General features: G+C 43.0%; 1 protein-coding gene across 1 annotated transcript in view; it reads right to left on the bottom strand.

The window, feature by feature from the left end:
- LOC110287699 (uncharacterized) overlaps positions 1 to 16,606 on the bottom strand; it is a 28,522-nt gene extending 11,916 nt beyond the window's left edge. The window contains exons 1-3 of the mRNA XM_029473736.2: positions 16,511 to 16,606; positions 378 to 504; positions 127 to 187 (exon numbers count right to left, since the gene is read on the bottom strand). Of these exons, the coding sequence (XP_029329596.2) occupies positions 127 to 187; positions 378 to 504; positions 16,511 to 16,513 (191 nt within the window). The 5' untranslated portion in view covers positions 16,514 to 16,606. The remainder of the gene's footprint in view (positions 1 to 126; positions 188 to 377; positions 505 to 16,510) is intronic.
- Between the last annotated feature and the right edge of the window lie 477 nt (positions 16,607 to 17,083).

Below are 17,083 nucleotides of genomic sequence, written 5' to 3'. Positions count from 1 at the left end.
AATTAAATAATCAATACACTAAAAGAAGTATTTTTTTTTTCCACTGTTGATTTTTTTAAAAAAGTTCCAGGACACATTAACATTTCTTCAGAGGCATATTCGTACCAATTTGCACATAAAAATTACCTTCCATGTCTTCTGGAACTTTTACAATGTTCTTCAATATTACGTTCTTCCCAATTGTAGCCTAAAATATAGTACCAGAAAATGTATGATATATCATTGGAAATTAGGCAAATTTAAGTTACTATCTTTAGTAAACCTGATTTATTCACCTCATTCTTCCTCATTCTCAAGTGGAATTACAGAAAAGCATCAATAACAAAAAAAACCAGTTGTTCCCTTATTTTAAAAAGTAAAAGAAAATTCAGTCTTACCTACAGCAATGAGGTTTCTGTAGTTCTCCAACATCACATCTTTGTAGAGGCTCTTCTGTGAAGCATTCAGCAAAGCCCATTCTTCTCGAGTGAAGTTCATATGCACATCATCATAAGTCAATGCATCCTAAAATATTCCATACATGTGTACAACAGAAACCATGATACTGACATCACTGTAAATGTATGCTTCATTGATAAAATATTTCTGTAATTCTGGTACTTCCCCCACTTATTTAATGGCCAATAAATTCTGACCTAGTTACCAAGTCATCTTAGAAGGAAACTGAGTGTACTGGCTAGTTTTGTGTCAACTTGACACAGGCTGGAGTTATCACAGAGAAAGGAGCTTCAGTTGGGGAAATGCCTCCAGGAGATCCAGCTGTAGGGCATTTTCTAAGCTAGTGATCAAGGGAAAAGGGCCCCTTGTGGGTGGGACCATCTCTGGGTTGGTAGTCTTGGGTTCTATAAGAGAGTAGGCTGAGCAAGCCAGGGAAGGCAAACCAGTAAGGAACATCCCTCCACGTCTTCTGCATCAGCTCCTGCTTCCTGACCTGCTTGAGTTCCAGTCCTGACTTCCTGGGTGATGAACAGCAGTATGGAAATGTAAGCTGTAAATCAACCCTTTCCTCCTCAACTTGCTTCTTGGTCATGATGTTTTGTCCAGGAATAGAAACCCTGACTAAGACAAAATGGTACCAGCATAGTGGGGTATTCCTGTGACAGCCTGACCATGTTTTGGGGAGGACTGTGGAAGGACTTTGGAACTTTGGGCTAGAAGATCTACTCAGTGTTAAGAGCTCTGTGGGATGTTGTGTAGGAGCTTGTAACATAATGTTGAGAACAGTGCAGAAGATGGAGGTCTGGCTTGTGAAATTTCAGAGGGAAGATTAAAGCCTCTTTTCAGGGCCATTGCTATTTTGATTGTGAAGATTCTGTGGTTCTGGTTAGCTGGGGCTGAAGAATCAGTTGTGATTAACAAGATACCAGAACTACTAAAATGAAAACTTTGCATTCCTGGGACTATTGATGCTGGTTAGCTGGAGGTAAGAAATTAGCTGTGAATAAGAAGAGACCAGCATCATTGAGGTGAAATCTTCTGGGAAGTGTTTTCTGAGAGCATGGAGGCTATGTTCCAGAGATAACCAAGGTTTTACTTTGTGCTGCAGCAGGACTTCGTAATGTCTAAGAGTCACCTAGGTGGTACTGGTTTTGAAGGCATGAAGGGGTCATAAAGAGGGGCTGAGGCTTGGCACTGTGAGAGGCCATGGAAGGCCATTGGTGAAGGTGCAGACTCAGTTGCAATTGATGGCCCAGGACTGAAGAGGTCATGCAGTGTTTTGCAAACGCCAGTACCATGAGAGGACCACCAAGAACAGCAGCAGCAGTGGAGTACGGGCAGCTGGAGCCTAGAATACAAGCTGTGTGCTACAAAGGACAGAGCTGGAGAAGTGACCCAGTTGGATCCCAGACATTGGACAGTTGGAGTTTAATTTTTGCTTTTAATTGTGACTGTGCCCTGATATTTTTCCCTCTTGAAGGAAGAAAATATTTTAGTGGATCCCATAATTAAGAGACTTTTAATTGTAAAAAGTCTTTGGATTTTTAAAGATATTGGATATTTTAAAAGTATTGAACTTTTAATATGTAAAGACTGTGGGACTTTTAAAGTTGTTTAGATCTTGGGGATGAATAAGAAACTAAGGGTTGAGGCTTTCTAGTGATATGTTTGTGTGTCAAGTTGACAAGGGGTCAATTGTACTGGCTGGTTTTGGGGGTCAACTTGACACAGGCTGGAGTTATCACAGAGAAAGGAGTGTCAGTTGAGGAAATGCCTCCACAAGATCCAGCTGTAGGGCATTTTCTCAACTAGTGATCAAAGGGGGACGGGCCCCTTGTGGATGGGACCATCCCTGGGCTGGTAGTCTTAGGTTCTATAAGAGAGTAGGCTGAGCAAGCCAGGGGGAAGCAAGCCGGTAAAGAACATCCCTCCATGGCCTCTGTATCAGCTCCTGCTTCCTGACCTGCTTGAGTTCCAGTCCTGACTTCCTTTGGTGATGAACAGCAGTATGGAAATGTAAGCTGAATAAACCCTTTCCTCCCCAACCTGCTTCTTGGTCATGATGTTTGTGTAGGAATAGAAACCCTGACTGAGACACTGAGTAATAAGGTTCAGTTTTGTCAGTTCTTTGATCTTTGAATAGGATATAGCCTTGCAAAAGAACTGCTAATTAACAGAGAGAGAGATGGAGAGGGAGAAAGAGAGAGGGAGGGAGGGAGGGAGGGAGGGAGGGAGGGAGGGAGGGAGAGAGAGAGAGAGAGAGAGAGAGAGAGAGAGAGAGAGAGAGAGAGAGAAAGAGAGTGAGAGAGAGATACTGAGCATACATCAGAGAAATTGTATGAACAATTACTATCTACAAATAATGATGGGCATGCTGAGCATATTAGTTAATGCCTTTAATTGCAGAACTCAGGAGACAGAAGCAAGTATATCTCTGGTCTATCAGGACAGCCAGAGGTAGATATTAAGACCCTGTCTCCCCTGTAATAATCAATCAAACAAAAAAGAAAGAGAGAAGGGACTCGGAGGTTTTTACTGGAGTTCCTACAAAGAATTACACATTCACTCCAGTTCTCTGTTCATCTTCCAGAATCCTGACGTGTTCCAGTTTAATCTGTAACACTAGCGAGATTTTACTTAAAGGGGATGCATCTTTAAACAGAGAGAAATGGACAGATGAAAATGTTGATCCTACATTGGACAGGAGATGGCTCACCAGTGAAGAGTTCTTGCTGGTCTTCCAAATAATTGGGCTCAATTGCTAGTAATTCTAAGGGGCTTCACAACTATCAATTACTCCAAGTTCAGGAATTCTGAACCCATCTTCTCACTACTATGGGAACCAGGCATTCATGATGTGAGTATTAATGCATATAGTCAATTACTCATATTCATTTAAAATCAAAACAAACACAACAGGTAGGAAGAATGTTATGCACCTGCAAACCAATGACTCAGAAAGCTCAGGCAGTAAAGCTCAGGCAGTATTAATGTCTATACTGAGAAACAGAATATTCTCTCTGCTAAATTTCAAAATTCACAACATGGATGAAGATCAACACAACAGCATATGCTTGACATGTACCAATACCTACATTGCAAGCCCATCAGACAATGATATAAAAACAAAAAGAAAAAGCTAGGCATGTTGGCCCACATTTAATCCCAGCACTCTGAAGCCAGAGTCTGGTGGACTTTTAAGTTTGAGGCCTCAAGTTCTGCACACCTACTTTTCACGACAGCAGGGCTACACAAGAAACTTTGCCCCCAAAGACAAAAACAACTAAATTAAAATTATAAAACACCAGGCTTGCAAAATAGCTTAGCCCTGAATAACAATTGCTTCAGCTGGATCTTACGTGATTTAGGGATGGTGTATAATGGTGAAGACAAGAGAACATAAGAAGGAAGCTGACTAATCAGGTCCAATCACAACACAGTAGCACACACACACACACACACACATACACACACACACACAGAGGAAATGGGTTGAGTGTATACACACTCAAGTCTGATCCCCAATAAGCAATCTAGAAAGTTTCCTCCTCCAAAAGATTGAGAGGACTGAGACTAGAGCCAGGCTGACTCCATTAACAGGTTGCAAACTGACAGTTTGGGAGACTAGGACTAAGTTTCTGTTTCACAGAACTGGAAAAGTCCAAACAAGTCCATTACAGGAAAACCACCCTCACAGGTATCCAATCAGGAGCTTCCAGGATCTGCCCCTGCCACCAGGCCTGAGCCAAGCCTAAACAAAGAATGCTTAGTCAGCATTGGTTCCTGAAAGTCCCCCAAATACCCCAGATCCTTAACCATCCAAAAGACACCCATATCTCTAGAAATTGAACCAACTAATCAGAATAAAGTTCACCTACTCCTCCCTGAAATTCCCCTAACTGGCTTTAAATTGAGCTTGCAAAGCTCACATGTCTGTATCCAACATAGTGAATGGTAGACCCCTGTATGAAAGAATTCTGAAGAATAAAACACTTGCATACCATTGAGTTGGGGGCTTCCTTCAGTGATTCTTGGATCCTAACATTATAAGCTCTCCCAAAGAAAGCCACAAAAAGAAACAAATGTTCAAAGACATCACCCTATCTGTGGCCTTTTTCACTCAATCAACTACATTCTGATCATGGTCATCCATGCTGAAAATGCACACAGTTTAACTTTAATGACCCTAATAGTCTGTGAAGAAGTATAGCAAAGTAAAAACAAAATTCGAGGCTTTTGGGCCCAGGCTTTTGTGGCTTAGTGCTCCAGGTGCTGGTCATAAAACAGATAGCGACATTCCTTCCTCCACCCACCCGCTTCCTGGGTTCAAAGAGTGTTCATTCAAAGAAAGGCACCCTGACCATTACTGGAACCTGCAATGCAAATGTGCTATCTTTAGGGGCTCTTAGATTGTTAGGGGCTCTTAGAAACTCTTTAGAGATAACCTGACACTTGTGACTTTATACTTCCTTGTGACTCTTAACTGGTATTTTTGGTATTTTCCAACAACGCCCTCCCCACCTCCATGAGTTGTGGTTTCTTCCTTTAAATACCCCCTTACTCAGCTACTCGGGGCGCCATGGTCCTCTACCCCTGCGTGGTGTATGGCCATGGGCCCGAGAACACTCTTGAATAAAAATCCTCTTGCAATTTGCAGCAAGATCGTTTCTTGTGGGTGATTTTGGGGTGTCACCTCTCATGAGTCAGAACGTGGGGGAGTCCTCACGTTGTGGGTCTTTCATCTGCAGCAGTCCATACATTCTTCAAATGTCCAATGTCTCTTATGAGACTTTTTTTTCAAGGTTTATTTATTTCATTCATATGAATACACTGTAGCTGTCATTAGACACACCAGGAGAGGGCATCTGATCCCAATACAGATGGTTGTGAGCCACCTTGTGGTTGCTGGGAATTTAACTCAGGACCTCTGGAAGAGCAAGCAGAGCTCTTAACAGCTGAGCCATCTCTCCATCACCTCTTTGTGGGGAATTGCAGGCTGGTCTCCAGTCGAGCTGAGATTTGAACCCCGATGGTCATAATTCACCTACATGACTCTATAGGCGTTCCCTCATGCTCCTGGAACTCCGGCCCCTACCTAAGGTACCACCTTCCACAGCCCCCACAAGAGAAGCATGGTCAGTAGTCACGTAAGCAATGGCCCAAGCTTCTGACCTTCAGGCTAAACTCCTCCCCAGTTACCTAGCAACAGTGAAGACCATAAAAAGGGGTGCTCAGCCTGCACCTCACTCTCTTATTCCTTTGTCCTCTCACCTCTCTCTCCTCTCACTTCTCTCTCCTCTTCCCTTTCTCTTTGTCTTCTTTCCTCTTCTCTCTCTCTCTCTCTCTCTCTCTCTCTCTCTCTCTCTCTCTCTCTCTTCCTCCTTTCTACCTTCTCTCTTTCCCCTGCATTTCTATAATAAAGCTCTAAAATCATAGAGTCTCTGTTCTGCTGCTTCAAGTTCCACTGCGCACTCTGGTCAGTGTTGGGAACTTCTTCCCTCTTCCCTCTCTCCCACAACCCTGGTGGCTTTAGCAAAGTAGCTCTGAGGGGGGGGGGTGTCCCAGGCTGGGCTGCCCCTTGACCACCCCCTGAAGAGTGGGATAGAGGAATGCCCACCCAGGGATGAGTGGATAGGGTAGATAGCAGCCCTCCCATGCCTGACTGACCAGAGAATAGGGAAACTCTGGCGGGGTGTGGGCATCTTTTTCCTATCCCACTTTTCCCCGGGCCCTTCTCCAGCCCCCCCCCACCTTTTATTTTGTTCCCAACACCTCTTCTGACACTCATGATTGCTACATCTTGTAAAATCAAAACACAAGTTATATCTTTCCAACAGAATGCCCCTTCCCCTTCCAAAAGAGAGGAATGTGTACATAGTGTGGGAAGACTGGACCAAGGCAGGAAACCCAGCAGGACAAACACCACATCCTGTAGCTCTGTCTCAGACACAAGGCACCTCAGTTTCTAAAGCCTTAGACGGCCCTATCCCTGAAACTTCTCATACATCTCTCAGTTTAGTTACTTGCACTCTCTATATGCCGCTCTCCATGGCAGGTGTCTCCTAGCTTAGGTAGCTCAACATCTTGTAGTCTCAAAATGCAACTCAGGCTTCATCCTTACAGGTTCATGCAATGCACTCTCACAGTATCCTCCCTCACTGGGGCTCTGACTCTGGCAAACATAGATGGCTGGAACAGTGATGGACTAAAACCACAGGGGAAGAATCCACGACCTTAAATTTTACATCTTTCTTATTTCCAGAACTTGGAACCTGTCAAGTTTGGATTCTAAATTGGGATGGACTCCCCCATGCTTGGACCACAGTGATAGCAGGTTTTCTATGAAGATCCCTCCAGGGACTAGGAATCACTTTGCCTACCCACCCCCCTTTCCATTCATTGAAGGCTTAGCAGGAGGGTGGGTTTCCCTCAGGACACCTTCTTAGGCTTTCAATCCTGAATTCAGTCTGCTTTCTCAGCATTCAGCTGCCATTTGAAACTACCCAGTGCTGGTTTGCTCTACAAGCCACAGACTTTGCTTTAATTTCTGCCCAACTTACTTTTTTTTTTTTCCTTTTTAGTCCTGAATGAGTTACTACTAATAATCACCCAACAGATTCTTTTTTTTTTTAATTAGGTATTTTCCTCACTTACATTTCCAATGCTATCCCAAAAGTCCCCCATACCCTCCCCCCCCCAACCCAACAGATTCTATATTCCATCTACGAAATACAGCCAGTTATTTTTTAATTCGGCCTTACTCAATTTTTAAGAGCATGGGATGGATAAGAAAGATTTGGGGTCAAATTACCATACAAATCACAACTACCTAAATTTTTCATGGAGTCTGTTTTCAACTAAAATCCTATGACCTCAACTTCTGTCTGCATTACTTGCAATACTTCAATCTTCCAGATGCTACAACAGCCAATTAGGCTCTAAGTACAGCTTTCTATGCTGTTTGCCATCTCAAGTCCTGATATCTTCCACATTCTTCCAAAGGAAAACATGTGCAGTTTCTGTCCAGCAACAAAATCACTTTGTTTTTTTTGTTTTTTTTTTTCTTAGTTCTAACTTGCTACTCTGCTATTTTGATTGAATCGTCTAACCAAAAGCATCTCAGGTAATGAGCATGTTCACTTGTTTGGTTCTGTCAGATCACAGTCCATCATTTTGTGACCAAAGGATAGAACCTCAAGCTTCAAGAAAATTAGGCAAAAACCATGGATGACCATTGTTTCTTGCCTTGCCCTCTTGCTTGGTCACTGTCTCATGCTCAGCTAGCTCTCTTATGTAGTCCAGGCTCACTAGCTCAGGGATCCTGCCACCCTCAGCAGAAGAGCCTTCCTACATCAATCATTACACAACACAATCTCTCACAGACACAGCATCCAGCCATTTTAATGAGGGCATTTGAATGAGAAATGAGTGTAGGCTCCAAAATGTTGACAACTGAAGCTAATTAGGACACACAGACAATAATATATCAGAAAGTTTTAAAAAGCCAAATCTAATGTGTTAACCATATCAATCACTTAAGTAGCAAAACCCCCAAAATTGCTGATTGCATCACCTGGAAGCCAGAGTTGCCAAAATATGAGAGAAGCAAGCGGTCAGGATCAAGAAGAGGAAACTAAAACTGTTTCCCAACTATCAAAATCTCAAGAAACTCATAGTAAATTTTCAAAAGACAAAAATAGGTGAAGGTCTATCATTTTCCAGAGAAACAACAATATAATTAGATTATAGTGAATAAAATCACACAATGTAGATTGCACCACAAATAAAGAGAGACCAAAAGACAGACAGACAGATGTATAAGTCTTTTAAAAATGAAGTACAAGAGTATAATAAAAAATTAAGAAATTACAGGCCAATACTCATCCTGTGTATCCTGTTTCTCCTCTTTGCCAATAAAAGAAAATAGATTAAAAGTGGCAAAAACCTGGTCAATTGGACATAAAGGCTGCCTAAGAAATGGGAAGAATTTTTTTAACCAAATTCACATATTATAGAGGCCTAATATTCAAAATATGTAATAACCTCAAGAAACTAGACTATCCAAACCAAAAAATTCAATTTATAATGTGGTATAGATCTAAACAGAGAATTCTCAACAGAGTCTCAAAAAGCTGAGAAATACTTAATGAAATCTTTGCCATCTTAGTCACGAGGGGAATGCAAATCAAAATTACTTTGAGCATCTGTCTTGTAAATGTCAGAATGGTTGAGATCAATAATACAAGTGACAGCTCATGCTGGCAAGGATGTGGAGAAAGGGGAACAAACCCCAACTCCTTGTGGGTACAAACTAATACCATCTCTATAGAGATCAGTATTTCCTCAGAATCGTGGGTACAAACTAATACCATCTCTATAGAGATCAGTATTTCCTCAGAATCGTGGGATACAAACTAATACCGTCTCTATAGAGATCAGTATTTCCTCAGAATCGTGGGTACAAACTAATACCATCTCTATAGAGATCAGTATTTCCTCAGAATCGTGGGTACAAACTAATACCATCTCTATAGAGATCAGTATTTCCTCAGAATCGTGGGGTACAAACTAATACCATCTCTATAGAGATCAGTATTTCCTCAGAATCGTGGGGTACAAACTAATACCATCACTATAGAGATCAGTATTTCCTCAGAATCGTGGGTACAAACTAATACCATCTCTATAGACATCAGTATTTCCTCAGAATCGTGGGGTACAAACTAATACCATCTCTATAGACATCAGTATTTCCTCAGAATTGTGGTTCCTCACAACAGTGAGAATCCATCTACCCAAAACCCAGCTGCAGTGCTCTTGGGAATCTATCCAAATGGTGTTCCTCCCTACCACAGGGACATTTGCTCAACTAGGTTCATAGCACATTTACTCATCCTAGCCAGAAACTGGAAACAACCAAGAGGTACCTCAACTGCAGAATGGATAAAATAAAAAACAAAACAAAAAAACTGTGGTCCATTTATACAATGGGGTATCACTTAGCTGTTTAAAAACAAACAAACAAAAAACACCCGACATTGTGAATTTTCAGCAAAGTGAATGCAACTTAAAACAAAACTAAACAACCCACCCTAAGTGAAGTAACCCACACCCAGAATGACACACATGGCATGCATTCACTTATAAGTGGATATTACCTACTAGGTAAATAATAATCAAGCTGTACTCCTCAAACCCAGAGAGGCTAGGTACAGATGGGCTATAGGGGGAAGCACAGATCTCCTTCTAAACAATCCATGCTGGAAATGGGTTACATTTGGTTGAGCTGTTGGCCAAGGTGGTCTCTTGGAGATCCTTAAACTATCCATGCTGACGTTAGGACAAAACTTTGTTCTTGCATAACTGACAGCAGGGCCCCATCCATAGGACAAATTCCACACAGTTCACTGAATGCAGAAATCAAGCTGGTGGCGCAGGCTTGAAGCCTTAACCCCTATGTTCTATTCTCTTTGAAGAGAGAAGGCATTCTAGAGGCTACAGAAAGAGAAACCTGGACACCATCCCTTAAACACACACACACACACACACACAAACACACACACACACCCCAAGATGTTCTGGGGCATGATGGTAACAAAATTGAGTGGCCAACCAATGTTTGGTTTAACTTGACCCTTGACCTGAGAGGGAACCCATGAGTAACACTGACTGGATTTCTAGGAACCTTACAGAGACTTAAATGGTGTACTGGCTGCTTTTAGGTGTCAACTTGACACAGGCTGGGGTTATCACAGAGAAAGGAGCTTAAGTTGGGGAAGTGCCTACATGAGATCCAGCTGTGGGATATTTTCTCAATTAGTGATCAAGGGGGAAAGGCCCCTTGTGGGTGGGACCATCTCTGGGCTGGCAGTCTTAGGTTCTATAAGAGAGCAGGCTGAGCAAGCCAGTAAGGAATATCCATCCCTCCGTGGCTTCTGCATGGGCTCCTGCTTTCTGACCTGCTTGAGTTCCAGTCCTGACTTCCTTTGGTGATGAACTGCAGTATGGAAGTGTAAGCTGAATAAACCCTTTCCTCCCCAACTTGCTTCTTGGTCATGATGTTTGTGCAGGAATAGAAACCCTGACTAAGACAAATGGCAAGCATAGAGACAGCATGGGTCCTCTGCTGATATGTTATGGTTGTTGGCTTGGTGTCTTTGTGGGACTCCTAACAGTGGGAGCAGGTATAACTCTGATTCCTTAGCTTGATCTTGAGACTTTTCCTCCTATCAGGGTGCGTTGTCCAATATGAAGGCTTTCACCTTGTCTTTTTCTATCTTGTTTTGTCCTGTTAGGTTGTCCTCTCTAGGAGTCTGCTCCTTTTTGCAGAGGAAACAGTGCAGGGGGTTACTGGATGTTGGGGAGAGGAGGAGAGGTGTAATTGGGGAGGGGCGGTAGCTGGGAGGAGTGTAGGGAGGAAAAACAGTGCTCAGGATGTATTGAATGAGAGAGAATCTATCTTCAAATAAATATTAATTCAATACTGCTTACATGAAAATGCAAAAAAGGTAAACAATAATGAACAAAGAAAAGCAAAATAGTGAAGACAGGGACAGTAGGAATGTGACAGATACAGTTTTCATTCTGTTTTTATAGTCGGTAACCCTCACGAAGGATTGTAAAAATATCATCTTGGAGGCTCAATTCCTCCTGATCATCTAGACCTAGTCCTGAAAGCTCCTAACCTCTGTACAATCTTATCTAGGTCTAGAATGTTTTGGGCATCTAAGACTTAACTGCTGAATAAAATCACCCTTTCTTTTTCTTTCTGAACTTTGGCTGGTTGGTCAACTCAGCTGTTCTGACTCAAACTCCTCTTCAGGCTAACAGAGTCAAACTGGCTTCTTTCATTTCTGACTGAATTGCTGTGCTTGGCCTCAAATGAACTCCAGCAATCTGTTCTCATTTTCTGGCACAGTCTCATTCTCTCTTGCTCTCCCTTGAGGTCCTGTTGACTGAATGGTCTCTCTTCACTTTCCACTGCTACCTGCAGAAAGACAAGATGGCTCAAGTCCTCAGACCCATCTGACAATAAGAGTGCACGAAAGATTAAAATTATATGGGAAAAGGAATGGGTCAACAGTGCTTAAGCGGTAATTCCATGTTGTTTTTATGACCAATGCAGCACTGACTGTGAGAGTCTTTACAAGAACTTAGTCCTTTAACTTTCGCTATCATCTTCTTTCCTTAACACAATGTCACCTTAAGGCACCCAGCTTGTCCTCAACAAATGAGCACTGAGGTAATTCTCATATTTAGGCTACCATAAGACAACTGCAATGAACATGAGAATTCTGGTTCTTCTTTAAACTAATTTCAAGTGCATGGAAACTATACTGAGAAGACTGCTGGGATCCATGGCAATTCTGTCATTGTTATGAGGACTCGGTAGAATGGGGTTGCTTGGGAGTAGGTGTTATATATATTAAAATAAGTAGCAGCCAGGCGTGGTGGCGCACGCCTTTAATCCCAGCACTTGGGAGGCAGAGGCAGGCAGATTTCTGAGTTCGAGGCCAGCCTGGTGAGTTCCAGGATAGCCAGGATTGCACAGAGAAACCTTGTCTCAAAAACCAAAAAAAAAAAAAAAAGTAAAATTTTATATCAACTATAACACAACGTGGTCTTAACTAATTTTAGTTGACATCTATGGAAAATCCCAACCAACTGCTTTCAGAGTTTATTCCTAATACACAATCCTGTATCACATTCATATTCATTGTTCAATTCTGGACGATGTCTTATTTTCACTCTTTTTGTTTTCTCAATTAAGTTATACTTAGTGAGATATCATTTATGTAACCCTAACAACGTATTGTGTCCCTAAAGTCTATGCTAAAGTCCTCTTTCTATAGCTTTGTACATTATTTCACATCATTTTCAGTTTCACATACTTACAACTGAAAAAAACACCATTATAGGGAGGTTTTCAAAAATAAAAGGGATGTTGGGTAGTTTTAATTTGCAGCATAAATTCAAAACAATCTAAAGAAAACGCCTAGCTGGGTGTGGTGGCGCACGCCTTTAATCCCAGCACTCGGGAGGCAGAGGCAGGCGGATTTCTGAGTTCGAGGCCAGCCTGGTCTACAGAGTGAGTTCCAGGACAGCCAGGGCTACACAGAGAAACCCTGTCTCGAAAAACCAAAAAAAAAAAAAGAAAATGCCTAACAGAAAAGCTGATTCCAAAGCTATCTGCCATGAAAAAAATAAAAAAAAAAACAAAAACAAAAAACCAAAAAACCAAAAACTAAAACAAAACAAAACAAAAAAACCCTCAGAATTGTCACTAGGGTGATGAAGAAATAGTAAGCCTTTCAGCACAATGTAAATTCTATCCCAACTTATCACAGAACTACAATAATCCAAAGCTTTATAACATTTGTGAAAAAATGAGATGTAGAGAAAAAAGCCAAGAACATAAGCCCCAAATTATAGTCAAGTTTCAATCAAAAGACCTAAGGAAACTCAGCCAGGAAAAATGTAAACATGATCAATTTTACCCATGACTGCATGTGTATACAAATGGAATAAACACAGACTTCACAACTCCCACAAAAATAACCCATAGTGACCCCTAACTGGTACATTTCTGATCCCTTCAGCTACTACTGGTCCCACTTCCAAACAGAGGCCCCAGAGCTCTCTCTGTATGGAGGTCATTGGAGAGGTGGGCTAGAGCTCTGCTGCACCTAATGCCCCGTTGTGTTCTTGCACAAACCCAGCTCTATTGAGTCCACACACAAACCAAGGTCAAAGAATCATTTTAGGTCTGCTTCCTGCCACCTGGATTATAGCACATGATGTAGAATTTGCCCTATCCACCTGCACACCACCATGCACATGCACATGAGATCTTCTGCATCTCAGAAACTCCTTTTGGACCCTGGAACTGAATTTCCCTGAATCACTCCATTCATTGTGACTGGTGATAGTGGAAAGGTAAACGGATTTTAATCAGATATTACTGAAGGATGAGCCCCATAACCTCATCTCTACCAGTTTCTAAACTATTTATAAAATTTATCACATAAAACTGAATTTGCAATGCAATTTCAGAACTTCTAGAAACCAGGTTTTCAGTTTTGAAATCTGTCTTCTGCACACCCAAAGCACTGCTTCTCTGTGACACTGGGCAACCCAGCTTCCTATGCTCAGAGCTGCAGAACCTCCTCCCCCTTCAGGGAATCCACACTCAGGCAGGCTCTGAGGCCAAGGCCCTTTGCCCAGGCCACCACATGGACCAAAAGAAACACAGTCTGGTTCACAGACCATCACAGTCCAATCAGACTGGACTGTGATTGATTGCTTAGCCAAATTGTTCTTCCTGGTGGCTGTCACAATCATGATGGCACGGCTTATGATGTCCCTCACAGCTCTCTGATGAACTGCATCATTGAAGAACATGGAAAGAACCTGCAAGCTACTCCTCCTGATTGCTAGGCTGCCCAGAGGACAGTAGCAGCTCTCCTACTGGAGGAGTAGAGATTAGATCATGCAGACAGCACAGGCCTTTCCAGCTCTGCCCTTCCACCCCACCCTATGAGCAGACAGAGCCCTAGTATAGTAAATTTGTATTTTAGTAGAATCTTCTACTCTCACAGGTGTGGAGAGCTCTTGATACTGCTTCTAGGAAAATGGCAAGAATATTTGACACTGGTCTAGGACAAGGAAGTAAGCTCTGAAAAATAAAGAAAAAAAATACAGCTGAGGAATGTGTTTCTCACGACTTCTCATATCTTGATCATCCTGATAAGACCCTGAATTCAGTGAGCAATTTTTTTGCTCACTGAATTCAGTGAGCAATTCAGTTGCACCTTTTTTGTTCCTTGACTCCTATGTTTATGCTTAGAACTGACCCTAGTCTTCTATGTACCCAGGCAGTCAAGGTGGGTCAGGGTCTGTTGGCAGATTTCCCAGCCTGATGAGGCTTAGAACAATAAAAGGGGGTACACCTGAGGTTCAAGGGAGGTATCTTTGGATAAGAACAGATATTCGGTGTATATTTCAGGAAATTGTTTCTGTAAGCTTGTGGCTTTGCTTTGAATACTGTGGGGTATAAAAACACTACTAAAAATGAAATCAAGGCTCTGGTTGCTGCTGGCTGCTGCTGTAGCAGTATTAACCAGCAGTCTTCCCAAATCTAACTCTTGGCTTTACATCTTCTTTCTGCCTTTCCTATCGTTAATCCTTGCTCTCAGTATCAGAGACTGTTTGACTCATGCTGGGGGGGTCCAGTACAAGGAAAGAAAGTAGATTCAAAAATCTCTTTCTCCTTCATCCTTGTTACTCTATCTGGTGTTAGGGAGTGAAACCGGGGTGGGGGGGTGGGGGGGAGGTGGAGCTTGGGTGCTGTTGGGGAAGGGGGTTAAGAGTAGGGGAAAAGAAGAAACCATAAAGTAGCAAAGACCAGCTACACTGATTAAGGCTAAAAGAAGAGCCAGACTAGGATGGATTTTGCATTCCACATATGCTGCCACCTTTAAGTCTCTTTTAGGTTCAGGTTCCAGGTTAAGTTTTGAACAACTTAAATACAGACTGGACACTGCAAGTCTAGCCACTAAGACACATGGGAAATTTGCACAGCAAGCATATTCCAGGATCATCTCTTAAGGACACCAGTGCCCTACCACAGCAGGTTACTAACAGTGTCCTAAGTGGAAGGTTCCAGATGATGAAAAACATTGGAAAAGGAAAAGGTAGAGAGTATGAAAGCTGGGGTGGGAGGTCTTACACAAGCTATGGCTTATGCTAAGTCAGCTTCTTAAGAATACCGTAATCTTGTACACGATTGACATGAGGGAAAAGGAAGGAGATGGGAGACACCTCTGAAGTCAGCAGGAAGATGAAGAAAGTAGGAAGTCCGCAGAAACATCAGACAATGGGACGCACTCAGGAGAAGGCTAATCAAACACTGCTGCAGGAGGGAAAACTCAGTGTTTCTCAAAAACATTTCTGACCAAACTTCTAGTGGCCTTGGAACTGATAACCACAGCCCCATATGGTGGGAAGTTGTGCTCTCAGAATCTGATTCAACCCCTCCCAAAGCCCTGGCCCCACACCATTAGCCGCTCTCCCAAGTTTATTCCTGATTTTAGAAAAGGCCCTGGTTTTATCTCTATACCCAGGGTCTCAGGGAAAGCTCCCAAGGAGCTTGAGTAGGCCTCAGGCTGTGACTGGCTCTGCCAAGTGTGTTCTTGGGTTTCAGAAGGAGCTGTGTCATGCTTCAGACATGGGGACCTCAGGGAAATTACAGCTTGATCAGGCCAGCACTCAATAATACAAAAGTTTTCTTTTCTTTTCTTTTTTCCCTTTTCACATGGCTGTCACTACGTGTCATCCTGCCCATGTGTTGTAACTATGCTTTTTTCAAGAAGAAAACAGAACCTTTATGGCACACCAGGCCTTACTGTAGATTGTGATCCTCTAATGCCCCATTGAGCAGCTGGTTAGAGGCCTGCTCTTTGATCTGGAGATGGGCCTAGATGCTTGCTGAAAATCAAGTTTGTTTCCTTTGTTGTGGTTAGGAGCCATATATCTGGGCAATCCTGGTGAACAAGCCTGTGTATCCTAGCATCCTAAACTCTAAATGCCCTGGTTAGCACATTACTTATCTGTGGGATGTTTTACATTCAGTCCACCCTTAGATAAACTTTACTTGGAGTGCCTTACTATCTCTTAAGCTTTAGTAAATCCTTTACATCATCAATCCTGTAATTTTACATCACAACTCGATATTGGATTGCTCCCCAGCACACAACCTCCACAAAATTAACTCCAAATGGATTGTCCACCTAAATGTCAAATGCTAAGAACAGAAATTGTAGAATCTAGGACTCTCTGAGTTTGGGATCACGCCAAAGATCTTTCTACACACAGGCCAAATGCTCTGCACACATGCAGCCCCCACAGTGAAGTTATTCAGAGGCTACAGCTGGGTCCCGCGAGTGGCTAGGACCTCAGGGGACCTCACAGATAGCTGCAGATTCCCACTGAGTCCCGGGAAAGACCCACCACAGCAGATCGCACTGCTCAGACTCCTGCTTCTCCCCATTGTTTTCAGTGACCCTGTACTCACCATGTCGCAACTTCGGAGCTTGCCTGAGCACCTTCCACAGCATCCAGCGGCAGGACAGAGAGCACAGCATAAGGGACCATTCAAGCCTGCTCAGCTACTAAGCGAAACAGGCACCAAGGCACCCGGAAAAACCCGCCTTCCTTTCTGACTGGCAAGTCCGCCTAAAGGCTCTGATTGGCCAGTAAGTCTTGAGTGACGCGAGCACCTCCCCTAGGGTTAGAGTGTGCTGAAGGCACACAGTGTAGAGGTTCTCCGCCCAAGCTTCAGTCCAGGGCCCAACCTCTTCCAGATCTAAGAGGATCTGCATTTCTGTAGTACTGGTGCAAGTCCTCTGATAGCCTACCCATCTGTCTCCCCGCGCAGCCCCATGGAGGCCCCACCACTCCACCTGCCATTGCTCAGCCGCTTCCTCCTCCCCTAGGTGGGCAGTGACCCTGTGATCACCAGGGCCTGGCTTCAGCTGCAGCTTCCCTCCCTCAGTAGGCTGTTTGCCTTCTCCCTCCTGGAATCAATGTAGGGAGCTTGCATAGCCCATTACTCAACTTGCAGGGGAGTTATCAATCTGTCCCATAA

Source organism: Mus caroli, unplaced genomic scaffold, assembly GCF_978045245.1.
Source record: "Mus caroli unplaced genomic scaffold, Mus_caroli_1 scaffold_4, whole genome shotgun sequence".
Lineage (NCBI taxonomy): Eukaryota > Metazoa > Chordata > Mammalia > Rodentia > Muridae > Mus > Mus caroli.
Note: the sequence above shows the minus strand (reverse complement) of the source record. Positions and strands in the feature narration are given on the sequence as shown.